The following is a 13,003-nucleotide window of genomic DNA, read 5'->3' on the forward strand; positions in this document are numbered from 1 at the left end:
TGGGTTGTGAGATGATGAAAATGAGAGGTAACAAAACACAGCAAAGCTGGTAAACTGGAAAACACCATATGATCAGTAATTAGTAGCTCTATAGTAAGCTTAAGTCAGGTTTACCTTATTGTTAGCTCATTTAAACTACTGACTCAATGTAGCAGGTTGGATATGCAATCTTGTTATAGGGTTCCACGTTTGGCCAATGATATAACCTGAATATGATAGTCTGTTTTGAAATTGAGTATCTCTCTCCTGTTGGAAAGTAGATAGGTTGTATCTTGAAGAGTTTTATAGACTATCTGAAAAGGATTGTTACGGCCTTGGTAATACTTTAATATCCTTTCAGACTTCAGCTACTGCTTGAAAACCTAAATATTCTTTACCTTTAAAACTTACCTTGATATCAGCATAGATGAGTGTATCAGAAGATCTAAATACTCAATTTCTGATTGTGGCAGAGAAGACTTTAGTTCATGATGATTGCCAGTCTTGTGTATTCAGATTCAGTCTTTGGATTCTTCTGTTTTGTGCACCTGAAGAAAATCCAGAGGTTTTTTTTCCCCATCTCAGGCCTTTCCTGAGTAATGCATGGTTGGCATAAACTGTGATAGCTGTGTTCTGTTTCCTGGTTGTTCCAGTATGTTGTGCTTGAGCCCATGTCTTCTGGAGTCCAGCTCTGTGGATGTTCCGTATCACAATTTGACGTTTAGCATCACTTGGCTTATAAAGGAAAGAACTTAGGCTTTACACAGAAGACTGAAATGCTATTATTCCCTGCTTTTATACATATGAGCATAACTACATAAAAATAAGGAACCTTGTTAAAGCAAAAAGGTCAGAGAAGCAATCAAAGGAATGGACATCATAGGCACTCCAAAGATGCCACAAAGCAGCCTTGAAGTAAACTTACCAAAAAAATGCAGAAAGAAGGAGGTGCTGTGCAAAAGAAGACAGCATCTTCAAAAACACTGAAGTTAGATGTAAATGAGGAAGATCAGATAGATGCTTAACCCTGCCATGGTTAAATTAAAAATACAAGAAAGCCAAAGGTGAAGAATTCCAAAAATGACCTGCACAGATTCAAAAAGAATAGTGACTTCTTTTCTGACAATATCAGAAACCAGGAAGCCTGATGAAGAGTGTTGATCAAAATATCAAAGAAAGACCCAGGAAATTAATTAAAGCCACACCACTGAGTTAGTTTTTGAATCCATTTACCTGTGGAGATTACAGTTTCACATAAAACTCTTCTTTATGAAGGACTCATTGGAGAATTCATCTCTAACTGAAATGCCAAGAGAAGATACTGCATAGGAAAGGTGAAACAAATGAAGAAAATGATTGTGAAAGAGGCAATATTCATTCAAAGTTTCACAAGAGCTGATATATCCAAAGTGCTAATTGTTGTGTGTATCCTCTCACTTAAAACTGACTACTGAAGTTGTTAGTGTGGTGCCAGTGTTTTAAGAAGTTTCCAGGGAAGATCATGAAATTACAGATCAGACAGGCAGACATCTGTACTGTGAAAATGGTGGATAGAAACTGTTTTGAGGAAGAAAATTAGAGGAAACATGGAGAAATATGTTGTGCTAGGGAAGAGTCATTACAGCTTTTATAAAGTGAAGAGCTCATTAATCTCTCAGAGTTCTTGGAGGTCAAGAAGCCTTTGCACATGGAAGACTGGCTGTACTTTGAAAAGCATTTGACAAAGTCTCTTTTCAAATGCTCATATTGAAATGAAGCTGCTGTTGAAGTTTTAGTATTTTAAAATTCTTAGCTCTTTTCTGATAGCTGGAGTAAATGTTGAACTTAACTTGATATTACATCAGGAAAAGAACTGTTTAAAGGCAGTTTATTATGTTGATTTTTATGCATTAGGATATGTGTTTCCAATAAGTGGATTAGAAGTAGTAGGTATAGCTCAAATAACTTTGATCTAGCTAAAATAGCTAAGTACTCTTGAGGACTCATGGCTTAGTGATGCCCCCAGATTTGCAAAGATCATCAGGGTGTGAGGGATGTGGGTGCTTAGAGTTCAAACAGCTTTCTTAGTGGTGGGTTGTTGCATTATGTGTTAAAACATCAATTATCAGAGTTGGCAATATAAAGGCAGTATTTAAATGCTGATAATACACAGGATCACAGGATGTTAGGGGTTGGAAGGGACCCAAAGAGATCATTGAGTCCAATCCCCCTGCCAGAGCAGGACCACATAACCATAGAATCTAGTGCAGTTCACACAGGAAATGCATCCAGATGGGTCTGGAAAGCCTCCAGAGAAAGAGACTCCACAACCTCTCTGGGCAGCCTGTTCCAGTGCTCTGGGACCCTCACAGTGAAGAAGTTCCTCCTCATGTTGAGGTGGAACCTCCTGTGCTGTAGTTTCTATCCATTGCCCCTTGTCCTATCCCAGGGTGCAACTGAGCAGAGCCTGTCCCCTCCCTCTTGTCACCCAGCCCTCAGCTGTTGAGAAACATGTATTAAATCCCCTCTCAGTCATCTCCTCTTCAACCTAAACAGCCCCAGGGCTCTCAGCCTTTCCTCATCAGGCAGTGCTCCAGTCCCTTCATCATCCTTGCAGCCCTCTGTTGGACTCCCTTGAGTAGATCCCTGTCCCTCTTGAACTGGGGAGCCCAGAACTGGAAGCAATATTCCAGGTGAGGTCTCACCAGGGCAGAGTATAGGGGCAGGAGAACCTCCCTGGATCTGCTGGACACACTCCTCTGAATGCGCCCCAGGATCCCATTGGCCTTCTTGGCCACCAGGGCACATTGCTGTCCTGTGACAACAGTGTCTTGCTGTTTCCATTATTGCCTCTGACTCTGTATGATATGTTTGCTTTCATTATTAAGTCTCTGCAGAGTTAGAACTGTCTTTATTTAAGTGGTAAATGTAGACAGTTCAGTCATGAAAAAATCTAAGGGAAAACATGCATGTTGCATTGCAATTTAATATTGCAGATAGCCCAGGTAATGGATTTGCCATGTTTAATACATGATAATAATTTTAGATCCTGGGTTTTGTGATTATTTACTGATTGAATAGTTGTTAGTCTGTCAAAAAATCTGATTGAAAACAAAAGTAGTGGTGAAAAATATAGTGAGTAGCTCCAAGAGTTTCTTCAAGAAGAGTTATGTTGCTGATTATCAGTTTTTTTCCTGTTTTCTAACAGGACAGTTATTCTAAACTGAGGGTTGCAATTATGCTTCCAAAAACAAAGCTGCAGATGATAACCTCAGTTTATGTGGAGCTTTTCAGTCTACAAGGGCAGAAGCAAACATCTAATTTTGGATATTTCGACTCCAGTGCCAAGTGTTGTGAAGTATGAACTGTTCTGCATTGATTGAAAAGCACAAATACTGATAACTTGATGCTTCTGGGAAGTGACAACTTCTTCATTTTTTGTTAAGAGCTTTTTGTAACCTCTCTCTAATTGGTTATGGCTAATGGCCAACTCATGGTATTCTCAGAGTATAAACTAATATGACTACTTAAGAGGCGTTCATCCAGCCTACTGTCCTGTTCCTAATGTAGTCCAACAGAATGTTTATGGAAGAGCATAAAAATGAGATCCACAGCAGCTCCTCTTTAAATGTACTCTGCATTTCCATTACTATCACAGTATATCAGAGGCTGGAAGGGACATTGAGAAATCATCAGGTCCAACCCCCTGCCAGTGCAGGATCACTTAGGGTAGTCTGCACAGGAATGCATCCAGGTGGGTTTGGAAAGTCTCCAGAGAAGGAGACTCTACGACCTCTCTGGGCAGCCTGTTCCAGTGCTCTGTCACCCTCACTGTAAAGAAGTTTCTCCTCATGTTGAGGTGAAATCTTCTATGTTCAAGTTTGAATCCACTGTTCCTGTGCACCACTGAAAAGAGCCTGGCCCCCTCTTTCTCAATAAATTCGTCTTCTATTTGTCTCTTTGACTCTTTCTGTGTGAAAGAAATAATGTTTGATGGAACTGCTACTGACATTCTTAGTTTATAAAAATAACACTACCTATTAATTTTCTCGTAAGAATGGTTAAAGTATTGCTTCTCTTTACAGCTGTAAGGTATTTTCCTTTCATATATCTGTGCATCCTTATTGTCCACTTCTTACATAGCGTTGTCATTCTAGCAGCTTCCCTTTAAAAAGGGTGAAAATCCTGTAGTTGTAGCAACAGCCAGAGTGTTAGGAAAGCAAGAAGAAGTGTCTGTTGGATTTGAAAGAATTTAACGTCATTGCTTGCATAGTTTAGAAGAGAGCTGCTGATTATTTTGTATACTCAATCTTCCACCTAGTCCTTTGGAAATACTTTACTCATGAAGAATTGCGAAAAAGCATAAGACTTTTTTAATGGAGAATTTCTTAAACTGTTTGGTAAGTTTTCTTAAACTGTGGGAAATTTGATTATTTGGAGATACTGCAGAATTAAGAACAGATGATGCCTTGTAAGTGGAGTTCATCTTTTATGCTCCTGCACTGCATTATGCCACAAACATAATAATGATACCATAACACATGCTATGTGTTGTGGTCAAGGGAAGTGAGCCTTCCCCTCTGTTGACCACTGGTGAAGCCATGCCTGAAGTACAGTGGCCAGTGCTGGATGCTCTAGTACAAGAGAGACAGACATACTAGAGAGAATCTAACAAAGGGCCGTGAAGGTGATGAAGGAACTGGAGCATCTCTCCTGTGAAGAAAGGCTGAAAGCACTAGGACTGCTCAGCTTGGAACAGAGAAGGTTCAGAGGGGATCTCAGCAATGTGTATAAATATCTGAAGGGAGGGTATAAAATGGAGCCAGGCTCTTTTCAGTAGTGCTCAGTGAGAAGACTAGAGGCAGTAGGCACAAACTGAGACACAGGAGGCTTTGAACGTCAGGAAAGACTTTTTTTACTCTGGGAGTGACCAGATATGGGCAGAGGTTGCCCAGGAAAGTTGTGGAGTCTCCATCTGTGCAGACACTCAAAAGCTGTCTGGATGTGTTCCTAGGCAACCTGCTCCAAGTGACCCAGCTTGAGCAGGGGGCAGCTGGACTAGGTAGATGACCTCCTGAGATCCCTTCCAGCCTCAGTAACTTGTGTCTCTGTAACTAGTAATTATCTCTTCCTTCACAGAACACAATTAGAGTATTACCATATTTTCATTATTGCCCACACTAAGTGTTAAATACAAGGAGCTCTGAAAATTAAAAAGAGGATTATTTTTACCAGCTGCATTATACTGAAGTTTGAGTGTGTACTGGATCCATAGCCCTCCTCCACATCTAGAAGAGTCATAATCTTTAAGATGTTTAAAATTCTTGCATATTTTTTATTCTCTTAAGTCCTAGAATTTTAATCTATATTGTGAATTTGATAAGATTTTCCCTTCCAGCCTCAGTAACTTGTGTTTCTGTGCCAAATATTTCTTTCTTTATTTTTTTCATAGTTGGAGAAATAATTTCTACTTTAGACAATGTGTTTGCTAAAGAACATACATATGAACATACTTTGTTTGAGTTCCCAGTCCATACAATGGTTTTTTAGAATAGAGGTGTTTATGTGCTCTCCCTGCCAGAGTTCCTTTCCTTACTGCCCACTCCCCACTGCCTGGGGCAATGGTAGCAATTTCTGTCTCTCTAGCTCACACACATCGTTTAAAATGGTGTAGATATCATTGTAGTTTGGAATAGATAGTGTGGTGTAGACAGATTGTATTTTGGGATGCCCTGTGTTTCACTTCCTTTTTTGTGAAGTGCTGTTTGCCATCAATACCATTTCTACTATTCTGGACTTAATAAAATGTCTGTAAAAGGCAAATTACATTTTTATTACTACTGTGAAGAGCGCGAGTTTGGACACCTAGTACTAAACTGTTTTCAGAAATGGTGTAGTTTGGTTTCAGAAATGTTTCTAATATGCTGAGATTTGAAATGAAAGGAGAATGTGAGCAGCATTTTGTAGAGAGAGATAAAGAATCATAGAATCATAGAATTGTCAGGGTTGGAAGGGACCTCAAGGATCATCTAGTTCCAACCCCCTGCCATGGGCAGGGATACCTCACACTACCTCAGGTTGCTCACAGCCACATCCAGGCTGACCTTAAAAACCTCCAGGGTTTGGTTTATAAATATTGTACATATGGTTTCATTTTTATTGTTGTAATGTCAGCCTAACAGTACTGGCAACACATTCACAGATTTCAAAATGTAAATGTGTAGTGCACTTCACTTGCTAAAAACTAAGTTCATCCTTGGTGTTGCAGCTCTGTCAGTGAAGGTGTTTTCTCTCACTGAGTTTCATCAGTCAGACACAGTTGATCATTGACTGTTTCTTTCCATTTTCCAATGTGGTTGGTTTCTCTCTTGGCGTGCTACCAACCAGTTCCACATGCTGAGATACTAATTAATCCTGGTTTAAAAAAAGATTTCTTTCTCAAGGTTTGTATTCTTTATTAAATCTGATTAAAACATTCAGGGTTCAGTTCATTCTAGGCCTTTTCCTGAAGTTGGGAGCATAAATGGTATGTTCTGTCCTCTACTGCAAGACTTGTTTTAATGAGCCTAGTAGAAATAGTTCTTTATTTTTTTCAAGTTCATCTGAACTTGAGTGAATGCTCTCAAATAGGATTTGGAGGTGCTGATGGACGAGAAGCTGGACATGAGAAGGCAGTGTGAGCTTGCAGCACAGAAGGCAAATCACATCCTGCATCAAAAGATGTGTTGCCAGGAGATGCAGAGAGGTGATTCTGCCACTTTGCTCTGGTGAGACCACACCTGGAATACTGTGTACAGAACTCAGTACAGCCCTCAATATAGGAAGGACATGGACCTGATGGAGAGGGTCCAGAGGAGGGCCATGAGAATGCTCAGGGGGTTGGAGCAGCTCTGCTTTGAGGACAGGCTGAGGGAGCTGGGGGTGTTCAGCCTGGAGAAGAGGAGGCTCTGGGGAGACCTAATAGCAGCCTGGCAGTACCTGAAGGGAGCTACAGGAACGCTGGAGAGAGACTGTTTGCAAAGGCCTGCAGGGACAGGATGAGGGGAAATGGCTTCAAATGAGAGAGGGGCAGATTTGGATTAGATATGAGGAAGAAGTTCTTCACTATGAGGGTGGTAGAGCACTGGCACAGGTTGCCCAGGGAGGTGGTTGAGGCTCCTTCCCTGGAGATGTTCAAGGTGAGGCTGGAGGAGGCCCTGGGCAGCCTGATCTAGTTGGGGATGTCCCTGCTGAGTGCAGATGGGGTTGGACTGGAGGAGCTTTGGAGGTCCCTTCCAGCCTGTGCCATTCTGTGATTCTGCGAAGTGGATGCATATGTAGATGTGTGTGAGTGCTCACTTACATGTGTAGACATACACAGGGTGAGTTCATAGCACTTAATCTCTTTCATGAAATGGCAAAACAGGCTTAACAAAGCTTTTGCAATATAAAAATAAGCCTAAAGGCTAGGCTGGACAAGTATATTCTCTTTTAAATTTTCTGTAATTGTCTTAATGAGAATTTTCTTGTGCTGGGAAAGAGGATAGATTTGGTTTTTTATGTATATGACCTTTTACATTTGGTTTGTGAAGACACAGTCATGGAAGAGGTAAATGATACTGCTAGCAACACAGTTCCATCAGTTTGAAGCAAGGATTGTTTTGATTTCTGACAATTGTCATCAAGGCTTTTGATGAACCAGGGACAGTATACAGATCTCTGATGCTCACTGAGAACTCTGGGCTAACCACCTAGAGTTTATTTCCAAGATGCCTTAAGAATAATTTAAATAATTTAGCATCTTTCTTGATATTTGTCCTTTTGTTAGAATTACTGACTGGGTTTTTAGTAACTAGGTAAAATGGTTTCATGATTGAACAAATAGAGTTTGATGGATAGATAGAACTGTCAGCCTTGCCTCTCCAAAGTGCAATGACTTCAGGGCTCATAAAGCAGATCATTCTGCCTTCATAGTAAGCCTAGGGTGGGATGTGGTGGTGCAAATTGAAGAGAAGAGTTGAAGCAATTCCAGCAGTGTTATGTATTCTCCATCTAAAATATATTTGTTGGGTATTTTTAATACTTGCTTCTAGAAAAAGCAACATAGGTTAGAGATGGGAATTAATTTTGTGAAAGACTTGCTGGAAATTACAGCTACTAAACGCTGTGAAATGTCTGTTCTTTTCTTAGAATGGGCATGGATGGTTTGCAATATATTTTTAATGATCAGCTGGATAACTGGTTGTTCCCTCTTAAGTTTTTTTTGCATTTCTCTTTTCAGTTTTGTCACCAACTATATTCTCAAAGCCAGCTGAGGTTAGCAAATAACCTGCTTATTGATTGGCTGCTTCAGTATAGACTAGTCTGGTATATACTAGACTTGACTTGGTCTTTCTCCTCAATTTCCATAACCAGTTTTCCTTGAGAGTTTCATTTCTCATTCTGCTGCAGACATAGAATCATAGAATTGTTAGGGTTGGAAGGGACCTCAAGGATCATCTAGTTCCAACCCCCTGCCACATACTGTTTTTCACACTGAAGCTCCTCCTTTTACTCATCATTTTCTACTTTGCTTTTATACAAAGCAGACAACACAATTACTATTTGGATCAGGCTAATTTCCTACTTAAGTATAACCATTTGTACTCAGTTGTTCCATATGCTGTGTCTACCAAAAGTTTTTAAATCCCCATTAGTGTCTACATGAATATTTTTGTGATATTATAAGAAAGTGTTCAAGTTCAAACACTCCATAATTTAGGAAATAGCTGATTACATGCTTAAAGGTGAATGCATGGTGAAGAACAATATAAAAATAAGATTAATAATGAACTAATACTATTGCTTTATTAATAAAATACAACTAAAAGGTGGCAGCTGCTCGTGCACACAGCCTACTACTCTGTGATTTCCATAGTTCAAGACATCAACAAAGGCAGGGTATAGCATAATATTGATTGAATGGTAGTGGCAATCAACCTCTGGATTATTGCTGGCTCAGCCAGTTTTACTTAGGGGTGCTGTTAATCTTAAATGCAGCTTTGTATGTGTTTAGAGACCAAAGATAAATAACTGTTACTGGGCTTGCTAATATAAAACCTGATAGAAGAATAATTTCTATCACACGAAATGCATTGATGTTTTTCATCAAAAGTTGCATTGCTTTTGACCTATTTAGGCCAAGAAACTTCCCATACCAAAACTCTGAAATACTATATTTTCACATTTTGTTACAACTTCTCTTGCAATATTGGCCTTGCCATCATGAAAGAACACTAACAGCAATCAGTTTTGTTTCCTTTCATGTGGAGAAGTAGTACAACTTGGTTGCTTTGTCAATACGCAAAGTAATCTAAGAAGCAATGGTGTAAGCCTTTTTATTTGTCTTTGAATTGTCTTGTTTCTGGAAATCAATGCAATATGTCAGAGTAAGTTTTCTAGTCTGCTGAGACATTCTGTACTATTAATAAATTATCAGATGTGCATGTAGAATGTATTGGATGAAGGAAACAGCACAGACACAGATGTTCTGTGTCTGGAATAGGACCTGAGATGACTTAGGAATGATTTCATTATACACATAAGATCAGGAACACAGAATAACTAGCATAGGGCCATTGGAGTATTTCATACAGCTCCTCCAGAATTCTTATTACTGACAATCCCACTGTGTAGTCATCAGTGTTTATTAGGATCCTGACAAAATAAGAGCTGTAGATGCTCAGCATTTAATTTTTTTTAAGGGATTTTCAGTGTGGAAGAAGTTGGGTGGGGATGCTTTACAGAATCTTTTCAGCTAGTTAGCAAAAAGACATCAGTTGTTTGAAGTACATCTGCAATTGAGGTCAACTGTGTTTTGGTTCTCTTTGTTCAAGTGCATTACAGAAGCAAAAGTATTACATAACACATATATTGAGACAGGTAAAATCCTTGCCTTTCAAGCACATTTATAGTGGCTTTATTTCAATTTCTGAATATTCTGTTTTAAAGACCAAATAGTAATGAAGCAGTGGAACACAGTTTTCTTCTTGACACGTTGAGATGCTCAAATGTGTCCAGAGAAGGGCAACAAGGCTGGGGAGGGGTCTGGAGCACAGCCCTGTGAGGAGAGGGTGAGGGAGCTGGGGGTGTTTAGCTTGGAGAAGAGGAGGCTCAGGGGAGACCTTATTGCTCTCCACAACTGCCTGAAGGGAGGTTGTAGCCAGGTGGGGGTTGGTCTCCTCTCCCAGGCAACCAGTGACGGAAGGAGAGGACACAGTCTCAAGCTGCACCAGGGGAAATTTAGGCTGGATGTTAGGAAGAAATTCTTCCCAGACAGAGAGATTGTCCATTGGAATGTGCTGCCCACGGAGGTGGTGGAGTCACTGTCCCTGGAGGTGTTTAAAAAAAGCCTGGATGAAGCACTTAGTGCCATGCTTTAGTTGATTATAGAAATCTATCTGGGTGAAATGTAGTACCCTCTGAAGTATACAAGTCTTTTTAAAATAGTTGCCTTCAATTTATTACACCTAATGATTAAGCTCCATGCTTCTATTTGTAGGCAGGTTTTGCTTGAATGTATATTGATATTCAAAAAGCCAATCCAGTTAAAAGTGGGCAAGCTGAAGCATTTCACTTGCAGCTTAGCAGCCAGGTCAGATATTTTTTTGGTTGGTTGGGGAGTTTTTTTGTTTTGTTTGTTTGTTTTTAAACTGACAGTATAAATCAGGATACATAGGTACTTTGAAATTAAATACAAGTTAATTGGGATGTAAAGATACCCACAGCATGAGGGTTGGAACTAGATGATCCTTGAGGTCCCTTCCAACCCTAACAATTCTGTGATTAAAATGTGCAGTGTGACCTCCACATACTCAGAAGATGCTTGTTCATATGTAATTTATATGTGGCATCGGTGTGGAATTGTAAGTTTTGCATAGTTTTCTTTATTTTGTAACTTTAAATTATAATCATAGAAACAAAGCTAAAGTAATTTAAAAATGCTTTGTAATTACATAAAGCAGACTTCTTTGTAGCTGGAAATGATAGAGGTCTGTAGAGCAGTTTACATCTCTGCAGGTGTTCCTCTTCCTCACTTTCACACCTGAGGCTTACTTGCCGGCTTCTCCAAATTGATGGATGATTCCCCAGATTGATTTATGCCTCAGAGAAAACAGCCTCAATGTTGCTCAGCTGGAGAAAGGTCCTTCTAATATGTGTAGTCATGCCTCTTGAAATATTACTTCCCTGAGGAAAAGTTTTAGAGAGATTTGGGTTTTTTATGTTTTTTCTGTAACATGGAATATTCCTGCTCATAACAGCAGTTATGGTGAGACTCCACCTGGAGTACTGTGTCCAGTTCTGGAGCTAATACAAGAAGGGTCTGGAGGTGCTGGAAGGTGTCCAGAGAAGGGCCATGAGGATGAGCAGAGGGCCGGAGCACCTCTGCTATGGAGACAAACTGAGAGAGTTGGGGCTGTTCAGTCTGGAGAAGAGAAGGCTCTGAGGAGACCTTCTTGTGGCCTTCCAGGATCTGAAGGGGGCTACAAGAAAGCTGGGGAGGGACTTTCTAGGGTGTCAGGGAGTGATAGGACTGGGGGGGATGGAGCAAAACTAGAAATGGGTTGGATGTTTGTTCTTAACAGATTGGATATTAAGAAGAAATTCTTTCCCATGATGGTGGTGAGACACTGGAACAGGTTGCCCAGGGAGGTGGTGGAAGCCTCATCCCTGGAGGTTTTTGCAGCCAGGCTGGATGTGGCTGTGAGCAACCTGCTGTAGTGTGAGGTGTCCCTGGCCATGGCAGGGGGGTTGGAACTGGATGATCCTCGAGGTCCCTTCCAGCCCTCTCAATTCCATGTTCCTAGGAACATAAAGTTCTCCATGAACACCCACATAAGTAACATGTCAAAATTTAGTCATTGTTTTAAGTCTGTCTGCTGAGAGGATACCAGAGATGTCAGTGGGTAAGATGTGAAGCAAAGTCATTACTTCTCAGTATGTACCTTCACAGTTCCATCTTGATTGGTTTGCTTTCAGCTGAGCTTCCATGAAAAGTTTTTTGTTTAGAAATATCAGGTAAAGGAATAATTTATTTTTCCTCATCCTTCAGTACCAGCCTCAAGTGATTTGTTTTCCTCCATAGAGTGTTGTCTTCTACGTATGTACAGGTCAAGCCACTGAAGGGGAAAATGTAGAGGAAATAATATGGAAAAGAAATAGGATGGTGCCTAGGAAAAAGGAAGCACTGGGTGATGAGTGATGAGTACATTGGAGTGGCTGGGGAAGTAGAAACCTGCCATCCAGGTTATCTTGCCCAAGCCACCATTGTGTTTTTTATGCCTTTATGCCACATTAGGATCTCTTCTCTGCCTGATCATGGTCAGGAAAATGACTGTATGTATTTTGTCAGCAACAGCTAATAGATTTTCTATTTGAGTTCAAATGTAAACATCATCTACAGATTAAAAATTTTCAGTAAAAACCCCAGATTTTACTGATATTTCTGTATCGTTTCTCTACAGATGATTCAGACCATCAGGACTCTAGTTGAAAATACAGATAGCTTATATGAGAAGATAGTGCAGTGTCAGAAAGCAGGTAAGTACAAGCTATTTTAAAAAAATGTTACAAAAGAACCTGCTGCATTTTTATTTCTCTGAACTTGATTAATGAAGTTTATTTACTCAACTGTAGCAAAAAATTCCTAACAAAACAAAATACAACCTCACCCCCCCAAAAAACCCCCCAAACTCAGAAGAGGTTATTGTAGTTACTCTAATATATATTTGAAATAGGTTGTGTAGTTAGTTTTTTAACCCCTTCACAAATTGTCTCTTTTTCACCTGATATATTGTAAATGATTTTCTGATCTGAACATGGCTTTGAGCTTTGAAGAATTCCATTCATTTTCAATGGCATCTCTGACTTTGCCCTTTACTCATGGTTGTTTTATTTTGGTCCTTTTAAGGTATATTGTTAAATAGTTATAAATTCATTCAGAGTAGCCATGCATCACATTTGGTAGCAGAAACAGGAAGGCTGCCAGAAAGTCCAAGTATCTACAGCCATGACTCGCATGACTCAG

The 13,003-nt window shown here is 40.0% G+C and overlaps 1 protein-coding gene across 1 annotated transcript in view; it reads left to right on the top strand.

The window, feature by feature from the left end:
- Window positions 1–13,003, top strand: part of PLCL2 (phospholipase C like 2) — a 119,012-nt gene that overhangs the window by 82,548 nt on the left and 23,461 nt on the right. Inside the window, exon 4 of the mRNA XM_054384738.1 lies at window positions 12,441–12,516. Coding sequence (XP_054240713.1) covers window positions 12,441–12,516 — 76 coding nt within the window. The remainder of the gene's footprint in view (window positions 1–12,440; window positions 12,517–13,003) is intronic.

This window comes from Indicator indicator, chromosome 11 (assembly GCF_027791375.1).
Source record: "Indicator indicator isolate 239-I01 chromosome 11, UM_Iind_1.1, whole genome shotgun sequence".
Taxonomy (NCBI): domain Eukaryota; kingdom Metazoa; phylum Chordata; class Aves; order Piciformes; family Indicatoridae; genus Indicator; species Indicator indicator.